The sequence below is a fragment of the Artemia franciscana genome, chromosome 11 (genome assembly GCF_032884065.1).
Source record: "Artemia franciscana chromosome 11, ASM3288406v1, whole genome shotgun sequence".
In the NCBI taxonomy this organism is placed as follows: Eukaryota; Metazoa; Arthropoda; class Branchiopoda; order Anostraca; family Artemiidae; genus Artemia; species Artemia franciscana.
The window spans coordinates 2,486,269-2,512,865 of NC_088873.1; the positions used below are offsets into that span (position 1 = coordinate 2,486,269).

General features: G+C 35.6%; 2 protein-coding genes across 5 annotated transcripts in view; one reads left to right on the plus strand and one right to left on the minus strand.

Annotated features, from left to right (window-relative positions):
* Positions 1-9,856, minus strand: part of LOC136032684 (adenosylhomocysteinase-like) — a 44,720-nt gene extending 34,864 nt beyond the window's left edge. Inside the window, exon 1 of one of the 2 annotated variants that reach the window (XM_065712981.1) lies at positions 9,832-9,856. In XM_065712981.1, the coding sequence (XP_065569053.1) occupies positions 9,832-9,841 (10 nt within the window). In that variant the 5' untranslated portion in view covers positions 9,842-9,856. Of the gene's footprint in view, positions 1-93; positions 247-9,831 lie in introns of those variants that run through there. The other variant, XM_065712980.1, reaches the window with a different exon arrangement.
* On the plus strand, positions 399-21,755 carry LOC136032685 (forkhead box protein N4-like). Of its 3 annotated transcripts, XM_065712983.1 has the most exons (5): positions 423-550; positions 6,864-7,005; positions 11,465-11,907; positions 15,612-15,933; positions 21,635-21,755. In XM_065712983.1, the coding sequence occupies exons 3-5, from the start codon at positions 11,468-11,470 to the stop codon at positions 21,665-21,667; spliced, it is 795 nt and encodes a 264-aa protein (XP_065569055.1). In that variant the 5' UTR covers positions 423-550; positions 6,864-7,005; positions 11,465-11,467; the 3' UTR covers positions 21,668-21,755. The 3 variants fall into 3 exon arrangements, with proteins under 3 accessions (XP_065569054.1, XP_065569056.1, XP_065569055.1); XM_065712982.1 differs by lacking the exon at positions 6,864-7,005 and having other exon boundaries at positions 399-550; XM_065712984.1 differs by lacking the exon at positions 6,864-7,005 and having other exon boundaries at positions 399-550; positions 11,465-11,655.
* The last annotated feature ends 4,842 nt before the right edge of the window (positions 21,756-26,597 follow it).

The following is a 26,597-nucleotide window of genomic DNA, read 5'->3' on the forward strand; positions in this document are numbered from 1 at the left end:
CATGAAGTGATTTATTCACTTTCATTCTGTCTAACGTATTAGAAAACTCCAAATTAACCTAAATTCTGGATTGTAGAAAGTAATTGTACACACCAACTTTGTATGGAAGCTTGGACATTGTAATCCTAATTTGTAGTTATTAAATAACTTAGAAAAGACTTCACTAGGAGCAGTTGGAAAAGTAAAGGAATTTATATGGAGATTCCTGATATATATATACCAGAACAAGGACGTATGTTAGGTTGAAGCAAGGGAGAAAAAGCAGGACAATTAAATTCAAAGGAAATCCGGTGCCAAAAATCAGAATCTTCAGAGCTGACTAAAAGCATACTAATTTCAGCTATTTAAGATTTTTCTTTTAATATAACTTTAACTATTTACATTTTAAACCATCTTTTATAGCTGCTTTAAAGATATTTAGGGATAAATTTTGTAATGGGTCTTAGCAACTATTTCGATTTCAACTAATGTCGATGTAGGCTTGGCGTCGCAGGGCCTAATGAAGTTTTGATTTCACCCTAAATTTTTGAAGATAAACGAATCCTCTGCAGTAAGTTATATTTTTCTTATAAATTGTATGCTGCTCATTGGCAAAAATGCATGAGGGTGGGATCAAGGGTAAAAATTAAGATACCAATTAAGGGTAGCCTATAGGCTACAGTTAGGTCTTTTGAAAATGAAACAGGCTAGGAATACAATTTTACTTCATAATAGATAGAAAATTATAGTTAAACATAGGCTATTCATTTTTAAAAGTTTTGCTTTACTCCCAACTCCCCCAATCATCTTCTAGCCTAATGTAGGCTATAGTAGAATAGTAGTACTTTATTAACAAGCAAACTCCCACAGTATAAAAAACTGCCAAACTTGTTGCTTTCTGTCAGCTAGCCTACATTGTATATAAAAAAAACATAAGCACAGAAGTACAATATAGGCCTATAGGCTAAACATAGTCCACAGCAATGAGCCCAAATGGCTTGTCAAATAAAAATGAGTACAATTTTAGAAGTCAATTAACTAGAATTTTACCCAATTTTAAAATAAGCACACCAAAACTGACACATAAAAAATATAAATGACACATTAACATGATGCATTAAAAATTTTCATTTATTTACTATTTCAACAAACACTGGTACAAAGCTCTTTCTTTAGTGCTCAGTTCTTGCATTAATGAGATTTAAAACTGGGATTTTTTTGCATTTGATCAAGGTAAAAGGGGCTTTGGAGGGCAATGATGGGCCCCTAATTTCAAAAAATCAAGAGACAATGACAGTGAAAACTTAAAAAAATGAGCCATATAGGCCTATTACTACAAAGGCAAAGGTATACTAAAGAAAACTGACCTGTTTCTCTGGATACCTGAATTATGTTGGCTGATCTTAGTTTTAACAGATTTTTTGCAAAACTAAATTTCAGCTGGGAGGGGAACTTAGGTCTGGGAGGCAGTTGCCCCCTTGCCCCAAAGCAAAATAAGCCCCTGCCCTAGACTGGTAAGCACTTATAAATTTTACAATACCATATTTTTGAAAACAGTTTTTTGGTGTATCCATAAAAATGGATACACCTCTGTATGTGCTAATGTGATGACTAACCAGTTGTACTGTCACCAAGTTTTGTTATCTGAAATGGTTGGGGATATATTAAGGGTGAGTAGTAAAATTTAAGAAAACTTACCATCTGCATAATTTTTCACCTATTTCAGGAAAACCAATTTTTATCAAAACTTGGTATGGTGGCTACTAAGCTTCTTTGTACTATGAGGTGAAATAAGTTTTCTAATGTTGTTTAAAAGCTTTGTAGCAAATTTTGTTAGGTATAGCATATGAAAATACTGAATTTGGCTATTTCATCATTTAACCCATTTGTTCTCCTATCTGGGGAATAAATAGAAGTGCCATGCTTAGCAGCAAGTTTACATCAATTCTATTTAAATCAGAGCTACTAAAAGAACTGTTTCAACTGACCACAGTTAGAACTGTACAAGAAAACAAGAGAGAAATTCTGCAAGTGCTGCTTATGAGCAATGGGAGAATAACAGGAAACTTAACATTCTGTTTCAATCAAGAGCTGACTCTAGTGTCTTATCTTTGTAAGCAGTCAAAAGTTGTCCTGGTAGTGTCAACTTGCTGTGAGGTTACCAGTATCACATATCCAGTTCAGAAACCTGAGATCATTGAACACTGTAATAACACCAAAGGCATTGCTGACACATTTGAATAACTGTGTAGTCCAATGTCAGCTGCCCAGCAGACAAACAGGTGGCCCTTGTCCATGTTTTATGAGCTTATCAACATCATAGGCATTAACAATTGTGTTATCTACTCCTTTACTTTCTAGAAATCTGGCAGAAACTACTTTCACAAAAGGTTTTTGTGAATGTTCTGTCTAAAGAACTGGCCAAGCTGTATGTGGCTGCTTATCTAGAAATCTCAACTTAGCAATACTTGATCAGACTTGATATAAGTCAAACAACAGAGATGACAGGTGAAATATATTTAATAACATTTTCAGAAGAGAAAAGAATACCCTTTAGCCATTGCTCAGCATGCATTTGCTGAATGACTAAATTTTTGCAACCCCTGCAATAAGCCATTCTGTAATGAACACCATGTGAAGTCATGCACATCAGTGGCTACAAGAAAGACACCAATCTTGTGTGCTGTTTCAAACATTTTTTTTTTGTAATTTGATTTTGGTAATTCCCACTTGTTTTTAAAATATACTTAAATGATGAGTTTTATAATCAATGTTTCTTCAAATAGTAATTTTTACCAAAGCTTACCATCTGTATAACTTTTTGGGAAGCTTACCTTTCTAAGGTTAACTGTACCCTCAACCCCCAATATGTGGAGACATGTAGGCCTACCCTGAAAATTATACTTTCATTATTTGATAATCTGTTTGTCAGTTTGAAGAATATTCTAGAGTGATTTCTGGAGATATCAGTACATAGCCTATATACAACTTAGTTTTTTAAGTAAGGCTGGTTTGAACATAAGTACACAATGAAAGATTATTTCAAAAAAGTAAATTTATTCTCAGACAGTACATACTTTACTCTATTTTTCAACAAAGTTGACAAGTTTGCCAACTTATCATACCTCCCATTCAATTTTTAAATACCCTCTTCATAAACACTTGCTGCCTTTTCCAATAACAAAAGTTCACTGCTGTCTTCACATTGTTTTCACCATTGTAATGGTTGTCTTTGAGGTTTAGGAACAGATGGTAATCCCTTGACACAAGATCAGGACTGTAGGCTGGGTCTGACCTGCAGTGTGAGGTCTTACATTGTCATGGGGAAGAATGATTCCCTTTGTCAGCATGCTGTGTCTTTGTTTTAAATTGCTCTGCATTGTTTTCTTAGTGTTTGGATTTATGCTTTTACATTGATAGTGGTTCCTTGTTGGATAAAGTTGGCCAAAAAAACACCATGTATATCCCAAAACACAGACACCATGATTTTGCACTAGGACAGAGTCTGTTTGAACTTAACCTTTACAGGCAAGTTTGTATGTCTCCATTCCATGCTCTGTTGCTTCAATTCAGGCATGATATAGGAAACCTATATTTCATCTCCAGTTATGTCTGACTCAAGAAGCTCTTACCACTTTGTGATAATGAGTTAAGAACTTCATTACACACTGAAATATTTGGTTTTTGTGGTCTTCTGTTAAGAGTTTCCAGTCCCATTCCACAAAAACTTTATATGCCCAGGGGCATAACTCACAACCCTTCCCCTGGGCTCTGGGGGGTGGTGTCCACCCTGAAGAAATTGTTATATGCTGTTTGAACTGTTGTGAACAAAATGGCTATCTCACAATTTTGATGGATGTGTTTGGGGACGAGACAAAATCCTTCAACGCTCAATCTAGTCATAACCAATGATCCAGAAAAGGTGACCGGGACACAGACTCTCAGTCCGATTGGCTCAAGTGACCACATGCCAGTCCTCTCATCTATACAACTCAACTCCAAACCATCAAAATATACTAAGCAATCTTTTACTAATTACAAGATGATGGTGGAAGAGCTGATAGATCCCAATCTGGAAATTCTGATCTCAGATGACATGGAAGCTTGTCATCCTAAAAAATACCCTACTAGAAAGCCTAGCCAAACATACCAGCATGACATGGAAAAAGAAACCAAAAACTCTACCTTTCCTCACCCCAAAAATCAAGAAACTATGCAATAGGAAGAAAAAACTTTGGGAGAAGTTTGTGAAACAAAAAACAACAACAGTATACAAGAAGTACAAAATCGCCAGGAATCTCCTCAGAAAAGAAACGCGGAAACTCACTGTAAACTACAAGGAACATCTGGCCACAACTGTCAAGGGAAACCCTAAGTTTTTCTGGAAACATATCTCCCTACGTAAACCAGGCAGACACTCAGTACCGTACCTGGAGAATAACAGCTCAGTCTCTTCCTGCACCTCCGAAAAAGCTAACCTTCTGAATAAGCAGTTTGCCTCAGTGTTTTCTAAGGATGACCTCCAGTCAACCCTCCCACCAGCAGAACAGGCTCACACTGCCTTCCCAATGTTACACTCACCAATCACAGTCAAAGAAGTAACCAAACAGCTTAAGGAGCTTGATGCCAACAAATCAACTGGACATGATGGTCTGAGCCCATGACTGCTGAAGGAATTAAGCCCTGCTATTTCAACGCCCCTGGTAAAATTATTTAACTTTTCGCTAACACAAGAGAAGTTTCCAAGGGATTGGAAGAAGGCAATAGTCATCCCAATTCATAAGAAGGGTAGCAAAACTTCTGCAGCAAACTATAGACCTATCAGCCTTACCTGTGTGACATGTAAGGTCATGGAGAGAATTGTGAACAAACGCATCATTAACCATCTTGAGGCTAACTCACTCATCAGCAGCAGCCAGCATGGTTTTCGTTCTAAGAGATCAGTGGATACAAACCTTCTTGAGTCTTACAGTCTTGTAACTGACCTAATAGAAAAAGGAGTACCAGTGGATATAATCCTGCTGGATCTAGCCAAAGCTTTCGACAAGGTTTGTCACCGCTACCTCCTTCACAGGCTATGTACCCTGTCTCTTAGTCCGAAAGTGATCAGTTGGATCGATTCTGAGGGACAGAATGCAGCAAGTGAAAGTGACCAATGGACCAAATAGTCACGCACTCTCTGATGAAGTCAGTGTCACCAGTGGGGTCCCCCAGGGCAGTGTCCTGGGCTCTACCCTGTCCAATATATACGTAAATGAGCTAGCCCTTATCACCAGTAACAAAACCACTCTCTATGCGGATGATTCAAAACTTATAGGTCCTGCCAATACCCTTCTGCCCGCCAATCCCTCCAAAATGATCTCAACCACATGTGCTCCTGGGTCAAAAGATGGTTGCTGGAATTCAACGCTGAAAAATGCAAGATCATACATTTTGGACACAGCAACCCCCAGCAACAATACCTAATGACCCAAAACCCTGGATGTCACCACATACTGGAGCATGTTCAGGAGGAGAGAGACCTTGGAGTTATTGTAGACTCCCAGTTGAAATTCAGCTCCCACTCACAGAAGATCTCAGCCAATGCTAGCAGAGCCCTAGGTATCATTAAACACGGCATTACCAGCAGAAACAGACATGTAATCACCAAGCTCTACAAAGGACTGGTAAGACCGTGTTTGGAGGTGGGGACCATCCTGGCCACCCCTCGATTCAAAAAAGATAAGGCAGTGCTTGAGCAAATCCAACATAGGGCCACTAAGCTGATTGCCGGTATGGAAAACAAGCCCTACAATGAACGGCTGAAGGAACTCAACCTTCACTCTTTAGTCTACAGGCGGAAACGTGGGGAAATGATCCAGGCACATAAACTCCTCTCTACCAATCAAGAAAATGAGCTCCTGGAGATTGACCCCTCCCACTTAACTCGAGGACACCCAAAACAAATCCGCAAAATTCATGCAAAGACTCCACCAAGATGCAGCTTCTTCTCGAACCGGATTGTGAACCTCTAGAACAACCTCAAGGAGAACACTGTTTCTGCTGAATCAACAGATGTATTTAAACGCCGTCTGGATGCTGAGTGGAGTGACAAACCATGGAGATTTGACTGGGGTGCGCCAGAATTTTCCACCAGAATTTAATCAACCACGTATGCAACTGTCATCACAAGGTGTGATTCAACAGGATCAAAAGTCCTTATTTCTCTCCAAGATGTGATTTAAGGTAATTTAAGGTATACTTTTCAATCAAATGAGCCTAGGCTAATCTAAAGTTCATATGAACAATTCATCCATAAAACTTTATATGCCCCTGGGGCACAACTAACAATGCTTGTCCCCAGACTCTGAGGGGTTGTTTCAACCCCAAAGGCCTTGTTATGTGATCTTTGGATTGTTTTTGAACAAATGGCTGTCTTAAAATTGTGATCAGATGCATTTTGAGAAAATATGATGTGTTTGGTAGGGGTCCATAACTTGTAACCCTTGCCTTGAGGGATATGGGGGCGTCATCCTCTAAGACATAATTTCCGGACCTCTCAACTATGTTGAACAAAATGGTGTTTTAGGAAAAGATTGGTGTGAGGGGGGGGGCTGGTTGCCCTCCAATCACTTTCAACTATTAAAAAGGGCACTAGTCTTTCAATGTCCAATCCAATGAACTCCTTTTGAAGTTTCTATCACAGCTCCTTTTATGCAAAGGGCTCTGGCCTAAACAAAAATAAATGATAATAATGCATTGTGCCCATGTTGCTCTTTACTTAGGAAGTGCTATTTTGCTGCATATGGTATATGTATAGGGCTTAAAATTCGGGAATCATATGCAATAGTAAATACTGAGGTGAACTCCTTTTTGGTCCAGTAGCTTTCTCTTTTGGATTACAGAATTTGAGCCAGTTTGCACAAGATGGGTGACAGGATGCCTCCTATGCCTAATCAATGACATATAGGCCTACCTCCAGAATATTACAAGGCTGAATTTAGATACAGCAGCTACTACTTCCTCATACTTCTCAATGATATACTGGTAAGACTTCTCAGTTGATTGTGTGCCTGTTTATATTTCATGTGATAATACACCTAGTTATGATTCTGTTTGAAGTTTTCTGTTCAGAGTTAGTAAAATTTACAATGAAACAAGCTCCAACACAGTCTCCCATGTAAAGCTCCATGACCAGGAAGGAACAGGGTGGGGGGGGGGAATGCACCAACAAAAATACAAAAAAAAATAAGACAAATGCAAAAATAAACAAGAAACAAGATAAAATTTTCTATCTCAAGAATCCCAAAATTACAAAATAAGCTTCTTTTTTTATAAAGAAGGAGTTCCATGAATACAAAAATCAGGCTCTTTTGCATAGGCAGGAGAGTAGTGTATGATTGCAAACCAATAAATAAATAAAGTTTAAAAACTCATGCTCAAACCAACATCCCAACCCAGTCCAGAAGCTTCAACTCCAAGGGAAACAAAAAAGAGGCTCTAATTAACTAGAAATTCTTTGACATTTTGGCTGAAGATACCAAACAAGTGGCAGATTTGTGCAAACTCTGGGAGTGGGTTTTCTTCCCTATTTCTTCTTTCTGTTCCTAGCGTTTTTCTTTTCTTTTCTGGTATACAGGAGGGTTTTGGTGTCCTTTTCCATTTTATAGTAAGCTGATTTCCAATATCTTTCAACAATATCCTGTTGATTTTGTCTATTCATTGTTGTCTATGTATTACCTTTGTGGTCATGTGCAAATTGATACTCCATTAATACTATGGTGCTCAGGGATCAATCCCTGCTGCAGTAAAGCTGAGCAACAGGTTTGCTACTTGTCCCTGCAAAAAAGGACCCAACAGCTGAAACATCAAGTTGACGTTGTATGCCTAGCAATGGCTTTGGAGGATATTTATCCTTTAACTATCCTTTGCTCATCTATATCCTTAATAAAAGACCAATCACAACATGCCATGGAAGTTTTAACTTATGCCCTTAGCTGTTCCTGAGTCATTGCAGATACATCCTTTTGACCATCTGGATGCATAGAGTATCTTTTGATTTAATTCAACATCCCCCTCAATTTACCCTAGAAGTTTCAACTTCATACCTTATGCCATTCCTGGCATATTGCAGATATGCCCTATAGTTTTTTTTTTGTTTAGTTCAGCATGCCCTGAAAGTTTCAACTTCAAATCCTAAACTATTCTTGAGATATTGTTGATAAGCCCTTCTGACAACCTGCATGCCAACATTTCCTGAAAGTTTTGCCTTAATACCCTTAGCCTTTTTGAAGAAAAAGGATCAGACATGCCCTCTTTTCTAATAACAAAACCCATATGTAAACAATGGGCACCTTGTATAACTTGCAGCTCTTGCCTCAAGGGCTTTGGGGAGGAATCATATCATCTAATGAAGGTTAATTGTTGGGCCTTTCAACTATTTTGAACAAAATAGTTATCTCAAAATTTCGGTTGGTTGTCTTTCGGGGGAGCGCAGCAAAAAGAGGCATGGGAGGATAGCTGGTTGCCTTCCAATTACTTTTGACTCTTTAAAAGGACACTCAAACTTTCAATTTCCAATCAAACTATACCCCTTCAATTTTCTGCTACAACCCCTTCCATATGAATTGGCCTGGAAAAAATGACTCATTAAAGTATCATTACTCTTTACTTAGGTAGCGCTATTGTGCTGCTTATGACATTTCGCATATGGACTAACTAGTGGTTTAATGTATGGACTAAAATAAGGGAGTTCAGTATAGAAGTGAAATAAGTTAGAAAACTCTATGCAGTGTCCTTGCCCAATTTGGTTTCAGTCAAGTTGATGCAGTTTGAATTGGCGAATTTGGTATAAAAAACAGTGTCAAATTTGTGTTTAGATTTTTGTGCTCTTAGGCTTTAACATTATTTTTTTCTAAGCTAATGTTAGGCTATAATTTTGGCCATGTATAATCTTCAAATAAGAAAATACAAGCTATATTAACTGAAGTAAAACATTTCCTGTTATTTTTTTTTTAATTCATTCCAAACCAGAAGAAGTTAGATGTTAATCAATTCTAGAAACCTCATTTTTTAACACTATTTTAAGGTCACTTTAATGTTTCTTGTGTCATAGAAAGCATCTCCAAATATAATAGTACTATTGTCTTTTGTTGTGGGAATGTTGTAGTGATTAGGTATATATGACAATATAAGGTGTACATATCATATGTATATAAGATGTATGTATTTACATTTTTGCGTCAACTTGGTATTAAGTCACTCGGTAGTTAGTCAAAATATAACAAAGGGTTCAAAAGATGGTGTTCCAAGTCAAGACTAAGCAGAGTTGTCCTGTTTTGAAGGAAAATTTTGACAGTGGTTTTGAAATTGCACAGTTGAATCATTGGTGCCTTTACCCTTTCAAAAGAAGTTGTTGTTGAACGTGAGATTAGTTGGTTAATTTAGCTGGCTATGCCTAATTTGAAAAATATAGGTTAGTTTGTTTTGTTCTTTGCAATATAGCCTGGGTTCTGCACAAAAAGGTCTTCGTTGGGCATATTGGCTAAATATCTAGACTAACCTGGGATGGTTTGATTCTAGCAATGCTACTTTTGGGTAGTCAATCTGTTTCTAAGCTAGAACACAAAAAAATGGAATATACCCTTTGATTTCCCACTTAAGTTATTTTTAAATGACATCATTACTAACATTTTGATGTCTCCCAGTCCCTTACCCTAAGGCAAGATATAGGCCTTTCCTTTACGTTTAATGAATTTTCTTAATGCAGCAAGCACTGGATCCCTTTTTTTCTTTTTTCTTTTGTTTAGGTTTACTAAGTTTTATTTTCGCTTTGACTTCGATTATCAACGATATAAAACTGTAATTAATCACCCTGATCCATCTGAGAGCTTTAAGGTCTTCCAGACCTGTAGTGCTCTTGGGTTGATGACTGCCAGTCGAATCTCTATTGCTTCTTCTCCCACTCCTTGTCAAGTTGGTTTTTGAAGGACTGGATAGAGGGAGCACTGACAGTTGGATCTTTCAGTTGATTCCAGTGGTTTATGACTCTTCTCGAAGAGAATGATTGGCGAGTTCTTGCTTGAGTTTGAGTTGGGTAGCTTCTTGGAGTGTCCTCTTGTTTTATGCTGGCTGGAACTAAGATTGCTGCCAAAAATTGCTGACTTTTCATTCTGCAGCTTGTAAATAAGCATCATATCGCTGCGCAAGCGTCTGTAAATTAAAGTGGGTAGTTTGTGGTACGATAGGCGGTCCTCATATGAGGTTGATTCTAGACTTCTTATGCATTTTGTTGCTCGTCTCTGTACATTTTTGATGAGCCTCACATCTTGTCAATAAGAAGAACCAGCAAGACACATGCCAAAATCGAGATGTGGTCTGACGAAAGCTTTATGTAGTTTTATAAATATAGATCCCTGTCTGCTATTAATTGTCCGTTTTAGTAATCCAAGACTGGAACTTATAAGGGAAATAACATGCCGAACATGGCTGTGAAATTTAAACTTATCATCAATGATGACACCAAGATCCCTTTCTTCTGCTCTGCTCTCTAATTGCTCTCTTACTTTTGTGGTGGGGTTGTAGATCGTATAGTTAGCCATTGGGTTATTTGGTCCAAAGTGTAATACAGAGCATTTGCCTATGTTGAATTGGAGAAGCCGGTCTTGGGTCCCGTCTCGTAGCTCATCTGTGTCATGCTGGATGCTTTGGGGGTATGCAATACCAAAGAGTTTTTTACAGCATCAGCAAACAGGTGCATGCCATTGTCTATATGGTTAAATATGTCATTGACGTAAATCAGAAAGAGAGTTGGGCCCAGTACAGTACCCTGCGGTACTCTACTCATTACTTCGGCCTCGTCAGAGTAAATCGGTTGGCCATCTGTAGCAAATAAGCGAACTTTCTGCTTGCGATTCGTAAGAAATTTCATTAGCCAGTCTACAACAGCCTGATTGATGCCAACAGTGGATATTTTGCAGTGCAGCCGACTGTGAGGAACCTTGTTAAATGCCTTGGTGAAGTCCAGCAACAGCAGGTCAACAGGATGTCTGTGGTCAATTAGATCTGTGATTTCCTTGTATGATTCCAAAAGGTTTGTTTCAATTGATTTCCCTGGCTGTAAGCCATGCTGCTTGGGTGACAAGATCTTGTTGGTGGCCAAATGCTTAGGGATTGAATCATTGACTATGCGCTCGAGTATTTTGACAGCAACTGAGGTCTGGCTAATAGGCCGATAATTTTCAGGCTTTGAACGGTTACCTTTCTTGAAAACTGGTGTAATGTTGGCTATTTTCGAGTCTGCTGGCAGCTCTCTAGAAGTAAGTGATTTCTGGAAAATTTTCCTAAGCGGTTCTACTGTGATTGCCGCTTTTTCTTTTAATAGCTTGGAATGTAGGTTGTCAGGTCCTGTCGACTTGTTAGTATCTAACATCTGTAAACGTCTGATTAAAATCATTAAAACATTATTTAGCCGCAATCAATAGTAATAAGGAAATCTTTCTTTTAGAATATGAATCAAGAAGAAGCTTCTAATCTTGGAATCCTGAATAATTCATATTTTAGCTTAGAGTCAGCGCATGGCAACCCTGCATATGATGAAGTATCTTTTGATGGGTTATCTTCAAACCACTCTGTGCCACTTAACATTAAGAGTGAAACAAGTGACGAGCCACTGACCTTGAGAAAGGATGAGCAATGGTATGAATCAAACCTGGTGACTTTTTCTCAGTGTGATTCAGAACTCGAAACTGCTATTAATCCCAATATGGTTTTGCTGCCCAAATCAAAAGAGAATAACTGTTCTGGATCGTTGTTTGTGAATTGTGAACAAGATGAGGTGAATCAAGGTCAAAATAAGCCAAATTGTAGTTATTCTTGTTTAGTAGCCATGGCTTTGCTCAACAGCGAAAAAGGTTATTTGGATGTAAATGGTATTTACGATTTTTTAAGGTTGGTCGTTATTTAATTTTATAATTGCTGATACCATAGTATTGAATTGGTAAATAGCTAGCCTATATGGTTCTGTTCCTACTGAAAAATAAAAATTATGTCCCTGCTTCACTATATAAAATGGGCTAATGCAAAAAAAAACTTTTTATGATGAAAGTAAAGAGCAAAATTGAAACTTAAAACAAGCAAAAGTTATTGCTTTGCAAACTATTTAATGTATATCTGTTTAACTAACTCACGATAAATCCCTATATCTGTTGAATTATGCAAACATAGCACTTCACTGAAAACGCAAAACAATATATGGTCTTATTACAGTAGAAGTATTAACCACTTTTGGTTATTTTTATTGTTGAAAATGAGTCAATTAATGATATTTTTAAATGGTTTGCCATCTGCTTAATTTGGACAACTTCTGGAAAATGGGTCAATTCTTGTGATTGGCTCTAACTTAAGTTCTAACTTGGAAATTTGATTTCTACTTCTAGAAAAACTTGAATTAAAGTTTTTTGGGTATATAATAAGGCTGTAAATTAACTTCAGATATGTATATCATAGCTTGAATTCGTCGTTATTGTAGCCGAAATTAACTAATTTGTATAATCTTTGCTATTAAAAATTTCAGAATTTTTTTACTTTATAATTTTAAATAATTTAATTGCATTTATTATTGTAATTTTATTTAATTCTTAACTCATTTTCATTTTTTGTTTTAGTTTAGGATTTTAGTTGCTAACCATATTGATATTGCTGCAGACAAGACCAATGATTTATTTGTAAAGTAATCCTATTATACTGCACTAATATATGATAAATATAGTTTCTAATTTTAATAAAATAATGCCTATTTTTGTGATTTTCGAAATTATTTAGAATGTATGCTTATAATACCTGATATCACGGCTCGCAACAGACTACAGAATTTGTCTTTTGCGAGCTAGCCTACTTAGGATTTGTCTAGAAAAATATCCTCTTTTTTGTCTTTTCAGTAAAATGTTAATTTTACGTAATTGAATAAACGTAGAAATTGTCACAAGTCATTTTGTTTGAGCTAGTTTTGTTCATATATGTTCCATAGACTTTTTGGGTTAATTTTTGCTCATTTTTAATGAGTAATAAATTCGACAAAAAGCTATTTGTGTAACTTGTGCAATGACACACAAAAGCGTAATTTTATTTTAAAATCTAGCTTTTAATATTAGTCTTAGTTTCGACCCCATTCAATTTTGGATAAACACATACTGGTCAGCCTATTAAAGATATGATTTAAGGAGAGTTAACATACAAGTATTCTGGGAAACAAAGTATTCATATAAGTATCCGAACCTAAGAAATAAGTATCCCAGGTTCTTTCTGGGAAGTGGCTAAGGACAAATAATTAGACTAACTCCTAATTTAATAACATGAATATATGTTGTAGGAAATATTTTTTTGTTTTTAATTAATCATGTCACAAACCCCTGCCAAAGGTTTTTGGCAATTGTACTCTTACTAGTTACTTAAAATGAGAATAACAGTTATTGTTTCAAATTAGTGTTGGTTGGATTTCTCATTATACAGTTCCTCTGAAAACGTGTTTTTACATTCTGATTGCAAATTACTTTTCATGTATATATGCGTTTTTTACCTTTGGATGGCTGTATAGTTGAGGTGCTTCTTGTTATCTTGAAAAGTAATTAAGTTGAGTGAATGAAACTTTCAGGAAGGAATCTAGGGCCTAAAATATACTACAGAAACGTATTGTCAAAGCTACTATCTCTACACTTCTTTTTATCTCCAGGGCTTAGAAGATCGTATACATGACCAGGTCAAATATTGGAGAAAAATACGCTTTTCATATATAAGTCATATATAAATTTTGATAGAAATATACTTTATCTTAATTATGTGTTTGCAATCTCATTTTGATTGGCTCTCGTTTTTGAAAAAAAAATAATTCACTGTATTTCAGCAGAGGTTTAATCAATATCAAAGGTTTTCCTCTCCTAAAATTAAGAATTGGATTTATAGATCTTTAAAACCTTATAAATCAGGATTTAGCAAAGATATTAGACTTCAAACACTTTTCTTGTGCCTCATTTGATTAGGGAAGTCTGAAATTTCTCGGGGGGGGGGGGTAACAAAAGAGCCTTTGGTAAGATTGATATGGAGGAGGAGCGTGCGTAACTGTATTGGCTTCAGGTGGTTTCGTGCTGTAAAATGAGATATTAGTAGTAATAGTAATTGAGCAGTAGATCTATTTCTCAACTTTTCACTTTTATAACACAAGGATTGTAAAAGCTTATCCGAGGTCACTGTCCTTTTGAGAGGGAGAGACGTGGACGTAAGTACTTCAAAATATTTTCTCGGGGGATTATTAAGGCTTGATTCCATTCCTGGGAGCTCATTCACCTTACTCTACTACTTTTCAAGATCAACAGAAACCTCTAATAATGGAATTTTATCGAAAATATAAATCCATATTGGCATGTCGACGTGATTAAGATCTAATGCAGGATTTATTTCTATATAGCATTTTCACTGCAAAATCCTAGCGTTCATTTTTATGAAAAATCTCATGGAACATCCACGACAAAACTTGCTCCAACTGTCAAAACTTCATCAACCGTAAAAACTTGAAAATGCATCAGAAACTGAGGCAATATTCTCTTTAATTTGTTCCTCTATTTATTTCTGTATAGCAGTTTGAAATGCAAAATCATAGCAATTGTTTTTTATGAAAAATCTCGTGGAACATTCATGGCAAAACTTGCTCCAACTGTAAAGACTTCATCAACCGTTATTACATCAACCATCAAAGCTTGAAAATGCATCAGAAACTGAAGCGATATTCTCTTATTAAATTTGTTCCTCTGTTTATTTCTGTATAGCATTCTCAAATTCAAAATACTAGCATTTATTTTTATGAAAAATCTCGTGGAACATTTATGTCAAAACTTTCTCCAACCGTCGAAACTTCATCAACCGTTTCTACATGAAAAAATGAAACACGAACACAAAAGTATTACGGTGAAAATTTGAGGAAATGTTGAGGGGAGAGTTGAACTTGATTAATTTTTTAGATTCCAAATGTTAGATTTGTTAGAGATTTGCAAATACAAAATCCTAGAATTTGTTTGTGTGAAAATTCTCTGTTGGTTTTACCTGATTGTTCAGCTCATTGGCGTTCTAGTACATATACGGAATTCCTTTTTTAGTTTCTGAAAGGTTTTGTTTTCAGTTAGCCACCGAACACAATCAATTTCAAACAAATATTATCTAAATGACAAAGCTCTAATTGATTCATCCGAAACTTTTAACTGAAATTAAAAAAGGAAGTATCAAGATTGCTTATTGACTAATGATGACGGAATATCTAAATATATTATATTTTTGTGTGTGTATTTTAGTGCCCCATATTAAAATGGCCCACACGCCCCATCTGCCGGGCATTTCCTTGTTCTCTATCTTTTTGTCGTTGTTTTTTGGTTAACCAAAGTTAATTTTCACTGTTATTTTGATTATGACGATATGTATTTTTTTTTAGGTTTTAGTATCTATATACTCAACTTTACAAGCTCTAGTCTCTGTTGAGGTTATTTTTTTTATTTTTTTTTTTTTTTTATGTGAATCTAATAAACAGTCGAAAGCCCCCCAAATATATTTATTGACTTAAACATGTGCTAATTTCCATTCAATTAAATTAACTACGGTTTTTCTTTTAGGGAAAACTTTCAATACTTCAAAACAACTCATCCCCAGTGGAAAAATGTTGTACGACATGCACTAAGTTTTTGTCGTTGGTTTAAGAAGATCCAGTATCAAGGAAATAAAAGACTGAACTACTGGACAATTGACCCTTTATTAACGCACAGAATCAAAAGCAAAGTCTCTAAGGTACTGAAAAAGAAGAGCGTGGCAGAAAAATGGCTGACTCATCCTGAAAAGTTTGATGATATTAAGAGAGGTTCTTTATTGAGAAAATATGAACCTTTTTCTGCGCCTCTTGTAAATCTAGTCGAAACGTATCCCACCATCATGCAAAAGGTAAATTGGTTTGTTTTTCATTGTTTAATTTCAAACTTAAAGTGTACTTCGAAATCATAGTGATCCTTTTTTTATATGTTGAAAATGTAGCCTACTTACTTTAATATTCCTATCTTCTTTTACATTTTTTTTTCTGGGGTAGGGTGGGTCTTGGTGACACTGGGACCAGAGTTGCCACCAGGTAAAAAATAAAATCAGTAACATCTTAAGAGCAAAAAAAATGCTGACTGGGCGATAAAAGTGCTAAACTTGTAATTTACTTGTTTTTTTTCACGAACCTGGTATAAAAGATGTAGTTTTGCTGATGCAGGATTTAGAAAAAACCTAGATTTTTTGCCCAAGGAGATGGAAGGTATGCTACGTAGAGATAAAAAAAAAAACGTAGTGGTTTTTTGACAGTGATACTATTTTCGGCGAATATTCTTGTCATCCTACAGGGAGACAAACAGAGATACAGATCTTATCATGCAAATAGGGCTCTATGTTTGTGATGTTCTAGCTCTGTGGCAGTAGGAGTGCTAGATCTTTTGGGGCCCTGTGCAATATTACTTTGTAGGCCCCCAACGGTCATTAGTACAAACATGGGAATCGCATTTATGTCACTTATTTAATTAAACCTTATTCTGTAATTTTTTGTGGTTTCAAACGTGATTTCAGGGTAGATTTTTGCCATGCAGCATCGGAGATTGTTCTGTGCGGCGTTTCATTGCTGCGCTGAGATAGCAGATCATTCACACGACGTTGTATGTTTGGGTTTAAATGCACTGAGATGCGATGCTCCTGATGACAGGGGGTCCTCTGCAGCTGCATAGGTTACACATGCCTAACGCTGCTACTGTTCTGTGGTTCAGCATTTGATTGTTCGTATAAAGGTGGGTACTAATTGTTCGTGTACGCGGGTTGATCACCAATGAACGATCTTATAGAGTAGTATATCTTATAACTTTTGCCTTGCTGAATTGAGGAAACTGGCTAGGGAAACTAGACTATATTTTTAAGAAAGGAGAAACATGACATCTTATATGGAAAAATTACAACACGTTTCTTTGTGAACCTCCATCCGTTTCTGTCGTACGTCTGTTCCGCCAGAAAAAATCGTGTCGGGATTGACGCAACAGTGGGAACCCGGGGTAAGACAATAAGATACATAATGCGTCATTTTAGCAATTGCATCATACGATTCAAAGGAGATAATTTTCCTTACCTAATAGTATCCTAAGAAGTATCGTCAAATATTCGCGTTTATTATAAAGCCTAACAAAATAGAATAGAATTTATTTATTATTTTTAAATAACTAAAGATTGATAATTTAATGTTTTAAACTATCATATATATATATATATATATATATATATATATATATATATATATATATATATATATATATATATGTATATATATATATGTATATATATATATATATATATATATATATATATATATATATATATATATATATATATATATATATATATATATATATATATATATATATATATATATATATATATATATATATATATATATATATATATATATATATATATATATATATATATATATATATATATATATATATATATATATATATATATATATATATATATATATATATATATATATATATATATATATATATAAACATATATATGTTTAATGTTTTAAAGATTGATGGAGTATTTGTTCCTAAGTATATGTGCTTTCTATTCAAAAATTTTACGTCTTTTGTAGGTCATTACTTGCAGGCTTCTTTCCTGCATAAAGTGAAAATGACAGTGGGAACTGAAAAATGATGCACATTTTACCATAAAGGCAAAGATATACTAAAGAAAACAGACCTGTTTCTCTGGATACTTGAATTATACAGACTTATCTTAGTTTTGACAAGATTTTTTTTACAGAAACTAAATTTCAGCTGGGGGATGGATAAATTTGGGTCTGGAGGGGGCAGTTACTTCCCTACCCCTCCCCCCTAGCAAATTACGCCCCTGCACTTATTTAACAGAGGTCGGACAGAATTGATCCTTTCCTGAAGAATAAGCTTTATCATGCCCTCTTGGACAGTTGGAAATAGATGGCGTGAAGTTTTATTTTCGGCATGCGGAGGTTATCCTAAATAGGCTGTTTTTTTCAGTCCCTTGCTCCTGATGCTAAGAGTTGAGTCGCCCTATGCTGATAGTTTATTAGAATATGAGAATACAGTTTTTTAGTTACTGGTAACATTTTATTTACCAGGGACAAATGAAAAATTTGGGGGAGAAACTGAGAAACCTGTACATTAAAGAAATGTGCCTCAAAAAGTAACACTTTCTCTCAAATTATCTCTCTTTTTTGCTTCTTTTTTTCTTTTTATTCAAAGTTATGACAATTGTTCCCAACGTCTTGGACAAGCTCTGCTTCTTGGGTGGAGTACTTACTATGTTTTATTTATATGACAAAGTTCACAACAACAATAAAAACATTGTAATAAAAGAGCGCATATTTGAAAATCTATGTCGTTTTCTCTGAACCTCTAACTGACTTTAGCTAATGATTAGAGAGAGGGGTAGAGAAGACGGTAAACTGTTTTAATTAAGTGCAACATCTATTTATCTTGACTTTCAGCATTGCTTTTTACTTACTCATAAGAACACTTCCTAAATCCTAACCATCCTAAGCTTCATGAAATCCTATTTTTATGGTTTTTCGGTATTTTTCGTTTAGTTTATCTAACGAATATTAGAATAAATATTAATAAACTCACATATAGGCTATTCAAGGAAACTCTACTTCCTCTATGTACATGCTTGTTTTGTAAAGATGACGAAAAAAGTACATAGAATACAGATAGTAACACAAAAAGACATAAATTTTTAGTGAAATAACCGACTTCAACTTAAGTAATATATTAGAGAAAACCTTAAACAATTCAAACAATAAAAAACAAAAGAAAAAAGAAGCTGTTACCTTTATTGAAAATAATAGAAACATTTTTGTATCAAAAATGCTATTTTAATTACATTATAAATAACAGATTAAAATGAATTATCATAAATAATGATACCTAAATAAAGCTTATTAAAGTTTAGTGTCAAATAAATTATCAAACGTATTTAATTAACTTAATGATTAAAGGGATAAAAATAATCTGATTCTTTCAATTACAAAAGTACAAAAAAAAAGTAATTTAAGCAATAGGCTATTTTCAAATTCATTTTATTTTGCCTTAATATTCTTGTCGATTACAAAAATAACAGCGGAGGTCAAAAACAATTTAAAACACCTACAAAATTAAATTATTCGCACATGGTTTATTAACAATTATTTTCCAAGTCACCATTACAATGATTTATGAAGCACGGACCAAATGAGTTTAGGTACCGCTCGAATGAGTGGATCGGCGGTTATCCCAGCTTTGGATCGTTTTTATTCTCTCTCTGAGTCTAGAGGAATGTTGAGTTTGGCGTGTCTCAAAACACGGAAGAAGATCACGGTGTGTTTCCGAGTCAAGGATTTTTCGACCGAAATCCACAACCAATTTATGCCTTCTCTCTTTAAGGGACTCCAACTTTAGAACTTTGAGGCTCGTCTCGTAGTCAACATAACAACTTCCCAATATTATTTTGCAGGTCCTTTTCTTTAAGCTTTCTATTTTGTTGCTTTGGTCGATGGTCAGTGCGCTGTGCCACACTGGGCAAGGTCTTTAGAACTTTGAGGCTCGTCTCGTAGTCAACATAACAACTTCCCAATATTATTTTGCAGGCCCTTTTCTGTAAGCTTTCTATTTTGTTGCTTTGGTCGATGGTCAGTGCGCTGTGCCACACTGGGCAAGGTCTTTAGAACTTTGAGGCTCGTCTCGTAGTCAACATAACCACTTCCCAATATTATTTTGCAGGCCCTTTTCTTTAAGCTTTCTATTTTGTTGCTTTGGTCGATGGTGAGTGCGCTGTGCCACACTGGGCAAGGTCTTTAGAACTTTGAGGCTCGTCTCGTAGTCAACATAACCACTTCCCAATATTATTTTGCAGGCCATTTTCTGTAAGCTTTCTATTTTGTTGCTTTGGTCGATGGTCAGTGCGCTGTGCCACACTGGGCAAGGTCTTTAGAACTTTGAGGCTCGTCTCGTAGTCAACATAACAACTTCCAAATATTATTTTGCAGGCCCTTTTCTGTAAGCTTTCCATTTTGTTGCTTTGGTCGATGGTCAGTGCGCTGTGCCACACTGGGCAAGGTCTAATGTAAGATTTGTAGCATACAACCATGAATAATTTCATGGTTAATTTAATTGTATAATGGTAATTTCAATGTGAGTCAATGCTTATCTGATCATGCAATACAAAAATAAAATATTTTAGGGTTAATAGAATCATAAAAAGAATGGCTAAGATTTGGTCAGAAATCAAATATCTTATGTGTTCAACCAAATGCATTAAACCGCTAAAGAATAGAGGACTGGAAGCTTCCCCCTTGTATCCCTGGCTATGGAGCCTTTCGAGGGGGAATAAGTGTATTGTATTTCCATTTGGTATTGTATTTTGTATTGAATAAACTTTTTCTTCTTCTTCCCCCTCCCCACTTCATACTCATTTTATGGTTATCCATTATTTTAAAGGGAAAAAGGCTTTGTCTTTATTTATCAATAAATAAAAAGGTGACATTTCATTATTTATGTAACTTCTACGACCTCATTTAAGCACGAATTGAAAAAAATAAAAGAGGTTATCTCTGTTCAGCTTAAAAAACAGCATAACATCATCTCGTAAGTCTTTTCCTTCAGGGGTGTAATTTTCTATGAAACAGGGGGTAACTATCCTCTCCAGACTCACTTTCCCCCAGACCTCAGTGGAAATTTAGTTCTTGTCAAAATCGAAATAAGCCTGCATAAATCTAGTATCCAGAGAAACCAATCGGTTTCCTTTAATATATGTTTGCCTTTATGGTAATATATGACTCAATTTTCAGTTTTCAGAGTCATTTTCACTTGATTTGGGAAAATTGCCTCCGGCTCTGCCTCCCTCCCCCAATATTTTGGCGAAATTACGCCACTGGTTTCCTTAGGTATGCATAGTAAGGGCTATTTGTTATTAATAAGGGCTACTTATGAAAGAGCAAACAAAATATGTTTAGTCAATAATTGTTGTACCTAGACCTTAATGTCTAGCTAAACATGTTTCTGAATTGGATTTCAAAGGATGAAAATTTCGCCAATAATTACTATATTTTCAATTGTATTGCTTATACATAAAGTTTTACGCCTATGCAGTTATATTAAATCTTTGTCCAAAGCTTAATGTATTATCTCCAAAGCCCTCTCCTTACCTGTGCTTACCAAGGGCTACTTATGCAAGAGGAAACAGATTATGTTTGATCAATTCTGATTAAAAAACCTAGGCGTTGATGTGTAGCTAAGCATGTTTGTGAATTGGATTGAAAAGCATGACGATTTTGGCAATAATTACTATCTTTTCAATTGTATTTGTTATTCGTAGCTATTTACACCATTTATTTTTTTGATTTTATCTTCTACTATTATGTTATTATTATTATTTTACTACTTATTATTCTATTATTTTATTCCTTTTTTCATTATATTATTATTCTCTTCAAAAGTATTGGTTCTGATTTTCTATTTAATTTTCTTTTCTTGTACCTATTATTTAAGGTAATTTGATAAGATAAATTTGTTTCTTGCCTGAAATAACTCATTTCCTTTCATTCTAGGTTAAGCTGCCTCAGCATCTACAAAAAGCGTAATCGAAGCTTTTATCAAATACTATCTCTCTGATTTTTGTTTGTTTTATGAAACTGCTTTTTCCTATAAAAATTAATTTTGTTTACCTCATACTATGTTTTATTGTCTTTTTACTCATTTTTGCTTTCACTATCTATGAATTTCCGAAAATAAAAATTGGGTCTTCTGAAATGTCACCAAAAATTTATGCCAATGTTATTATTTTTACGAATGTTAATTTTTTGGGATACTCTGAACGACCCAATTTTCTGTTGAAATCCGGGGAATCACCGAAAAATTTCGAGATAGTGGATGCACTATGTACTCACCTTTTTATAATAAGCAGAGATTAAAAGTAAGAGAGGCTATTTTTTCTTGGCCGTAAAATTCAAAGTAAAACTAGTAAATATGTACGAGGCCTGTTCAGCACGCATGGAAACCCAGAAGAGATGGAATCACAAACAGCAAGAACCGGGAAACGAACAAAACGACCAAACGTGACAGTTAAAAACTAGAATACTATAAATGATAAAAAAACAAAAAAATATACAAAAACTACCTCAAACAATTCAGGTAGGAGCAAAAATATATAATACGGTTCACATTCAGAGAGTAAGCATGTAGGGGAAGTTTGTGAATAGGGAATTTGCAGTTCTCAAAATATTTTTATTTATGAAGGGTGTTGCAAAAATTGTGGAGAACAAAAGATATGCATTTTTAAATGAAGCGAAATGTATATTATTGCATTCTTGGATTCTATGGAAAATTCTAGATATTTTTCATGTTTAGTGTTGTATACCTATCTTCAACTGTTGCGATATTGACAACTGAACATGGTCGATTTCAACTGAACATGATTTCAACTGAACGATTTCAACTGAACGATATTGACAACTGAACATGGTCAATAAAATCTTAACGGTGAAAAATCAAGGAAAACGCTTAGCATATTCCTATCTTAGTTTTATACAAACTATGTAAGATTATTCGCTGGTGGTACCAATTGAGGTTCCAAAATTGATAGTTGTGTTGGAACCTTGTTTGGTACCACCAGTAGCTTATTCCAGATAACTTATAAAAAAGAAGATAGGATTGTGCAAACCGTTTCCTTTAATTTTCTCAGTTTAGATTTTATAGACTGGCAAAGAGTCAAAAGGGACAACTTCAAATTTTTATCTCGTGAACAGTTATATTTATAAGATATAAATATAAAATTGGTCTAGAATTAAATGCAGAATCCAAAAATTCATTAACATGATTTTACAAATAATTCTATATATTTTTCATGTTTAATCTCCTATATCTGTCTTTACCTGTTTACGGGATATTGACATATAAACGTCGTCAGTTTTGACACTTGGGGAGTCAATAACTCTGTACATGTATATGAGCAAAATATATAGAAGTATTGAAATACAATTTAAAGATAAAAAAATATCAAATGAATTGACAATAATGTTTCCCCATAAACAAACAAGAGCTAAGAGCTCATATGGTATGAGCTGTAAAAAAATTCTAAGAATCAATAGATTGATTTAAAAGGAAAATCAGAGGCTTAATGCCGGTCGGGATTTAAAATAAGAGCTCAGAGTCACGATGTCCTTCTAAATATCAAAATTCATTAAGATCCGATCACCCACTCGTAAGTTATAAATACCTCATTTTTTCTAATTTTTCCTCTCCCTTCAGCCCCCCAGATGGTCGAATCGGGGAAAACGACTTTACCAAGTCAATTTGTGCAGCTCCCTGACACGCCTACCAATTTTCCTCGTCCTAGCACGCCCAGAAGCACCAAACTCGCCAAATCACTGAACCCATCTCTCCAACTCCCCCAAAGAGAGCCAATCCAGTACGGTTATGTCAATCACGTATCTAGAACTCGTGTTTATCCTCCCCATCTCTCCACTCTAAGCGTTTTCCAAGATTTCTGTTTCCCTCCTCCAACCCCCTATGTCCCGGGTCCAATTCGAGTCGAAAATGGAGCATCTGAGACATAAGATCCTTCTATATATCAAGTTTCATTAAGATCCGATCACCTATTCGTAAGATAAAATTACCCCAATTTTCACGTTTTCCAAGAATTCCGGTTTCTCCCTCCAACTCCCCCCATTGTCACAGGATCTGGTCGGAATTTAAAATAAGAGCTTTAAAGCACAAGATCCTTCTAAATATCAAATTTCATTAAGATGTGATCGCCCGTTCGTAAGTTACAAATACCTCATTTTTCCGAATTACCCCCCACCCCCCAACTCCACCAAAGAGAGCGGATCCGGTCCGACTATGTCAGTCACGTATCTTTGACTTGTTTTTATTCTTCCCATCCAGTTTCATCCTGATCCCTGCGCTTCAAGTATTTTCTAAAATTTCCGCCCCCCCCCCTTAATGACGCTGGATCCGGTTGAGATTTAAAATAAGAGATTTGAGTTACGAGGTCCTTCTAAATATGAATTTTCATGAAGATCCGATAACTCCTTCGTAAGTTAAAAATACGTAATTCTTCTAATTTTTCAGAATTAACCCTCCCCCCCCCCCCAAATAGAGCGGATCCGTTCCAATTATGTCAATCATGTATCTAAGACTTGTGCTTATTTTTCCCACCAAGTTTCATCCCGATCCCTCCACTCTAAGCGTTTTCCATGATTTTAGCCCCCCCCCCAATGTCACCAGATCTGGTCAAGATTTAAAATAAGAGCTTTGAGACACGATTTCCTTCTAAATATCAAATTTCATTGAGATCCGATCACCCGTTCGTAAGTTAAAATACCTAACTTTGCAGAGTTAACCCTCCCCCCCAACTACCGCAAAGAGAGCGGATCAGTTCCGGTTATGTCAATCATTTATCTAGGACTTGTGCTTATTTTTCCCACCAAGTTTGATTCTGATCCCTCCACTCTAAGTGTTTTCCAAGATTTTAGGTTTCCCCTTCCCAACTCTCCTCCAATGTCACCAGATCCGGTAGAGATTTGAAATAAGAGTTCTGAGACACGATATTCTTCCAAACATCAAATTTCATTAAGATCTGATCAACCGTTCGTAAGTTAAAAATACTTCATTTTTTTTCGAATTAACCGGCTCCCCACTCCTTGCCCCCCCCCCCCCCCAGATAGTCAAGTCGGGAAAACGACTATTTCTAATTTAATCTGGTCGGGTCCCTGATATGGCTGCTAAATTTCATCGTCCTAGCTTACCTGGAAGTGCCTAAAGTAGCAAAACCGGGATCGACAGACAGACCGACAGAATTTGCGATTGCTATATGTCACTTGGTTAATACCAAGTACCATAAAAACCGGTAGTTTATTCTTGGAAAAGTGTTCTATTTTTCTTTATTTCAGGGCACCCTGACTAATAAAATTCAATATCTTCAACGTATGTCTCATTTTTGAGGCAAGCCTAAGTTCTTATAAAGAATGAACTATTGTTGGAAAAGGATTTATTGTCGTTTTGTTCACCCCATAGGGGACAATGTGTCATTCCTGTCTATGGTACATTTCCACTGTTGACCAGTTTGAGTAAGCTAAACTTTCAAGTACCAGAGCAAACCATTCAGATGACTTAACGCGGTAGACCCATCACTGTGCCTCTTTGACTCGCTAGAGCTGCCAAACTTATGGCCCTTGCAACTATTGGAGTCTGTTGCTTCATTTTTGGGTGAGTAGAAAACTAGCAGAAAATGATTTTTAAACTCCTTATTATAAATATAGGGCCGCATAGGTTTACAGGACGAGAAGTAATATTTCAATCTTTGTTAATAATGTTTGGACGCAAAGGATGAGCTGAAAAAAATTGAGGATCATTTTATTTTGCACCTCTGCGTGGACGATGTCCAGTTGGTCAAATCATACGCTTCGTTACTATATTTTTATCGGCTTGGAAGTGTTTCTACTCTATGATTTAAAGCTTTTCTTATCATGGTATTTGTGGTTTCCATCACTAGCCCTTATTATATTCAGTTGACTGTCTATTTTGAAAGTCTTGACCAATAGCAGTAGTTGTACCAACAATCTTACACAAGTGATGGACAGTTTTGAATGGGCCAGGTTTTGACATATTCTTTTTCTTAGTTACACGTGAGGAAGTTATCAGGTCATTTTTTAAAAAAAAACCTGCAACCTCAACGGCATCTGCTGATACTGGAAAGGTGGCAAATGTAAGACCTAGTTCTTCTGCATCGCTTACATTAAGCACATTGAAAAAAGATCCACCGCGGAGCGAAATAGAAGCAACAGACGTACATGAAAAATATCTCCATTCAACTACCATAGGGCAAACAAATGATTTTGGTGTAATATCGGAAGTAGTAGTTACGTTTGATTCATCACAAACCGCTGATATCGAAAAAAAGAGCAACTTGGGTACTCTGCAATCTGGACCTTCCAGCTTTATAATTTAAATTTTGAGAAGTAGGTGTTACTTAACTATAAACAATATTGGAAAGTTCGTCCGGGTAGGTATGAGGTATCGTGATGTTTTCTTAAATAATTAGTTTAATGTCTTTTCAGTCTATGTTTATTGCTGATTTTTTTTTTTTTTTCACTTGTTTTGTGCATGTCACCATGGCCCAATTGGGCTTTTCGTGTGAATAAATCTATCTATCAATTTTTCAAAAATAAAATTTGGCAGCAATTTGAGACCTTTTTGTCTAAATATTAACAACAACTTAGTTGGTTTGCAGGGACGTTCCTAGGGTGGTGGTACCACATAGGCAAAAAAGCCGAATAAAAATGAAATTTTTATCATTGTGGGAAAACCTCCAGCCGCGACCCCCAGCCACGGCGTCAAGAGAAGCTGTCCGGTTGCCCAACCCTTTAAATGGCTCTGCTCGTTAAAATACAAAACAGAGGAAGACAAGGTCTACTCTTTTGTTTGGAGACGCTTCATTAAAGAAGGAATTTGTGACCATCGCGAATAAGTCGTGAAAATCAGTTGCAACAACTGGAAGAAACTAGGAAAGGG

What these genes read in the sequence shown, in the direction of transcription:
- LOC136032685 (XM_065712982.1), top strand. Translation starts at nt 11,468, where the DNA reads ATGAATCAAGAAGAAGCTTCTAATCTTGGAATCCTGAATAATTCATAT. An exon ending in GGTATTTACGATTTTTTAAG is followed by an intron (nt 11,908 to 15,611) that starts GTTGGTCGTTAT and finishes TTTTTCTTTTAG; the next exon opens with GGAAAACTTTCAATACTTCA. An exon ending in ATCCCACCATCATGCAAAAG is followed by an intron (nt 15,934 to 21,634) that starts GTAAATTGGTTT and finishes CTTTCATTCTAG; the next exon opens with GTTAAGCTGCCTCAGCATCT.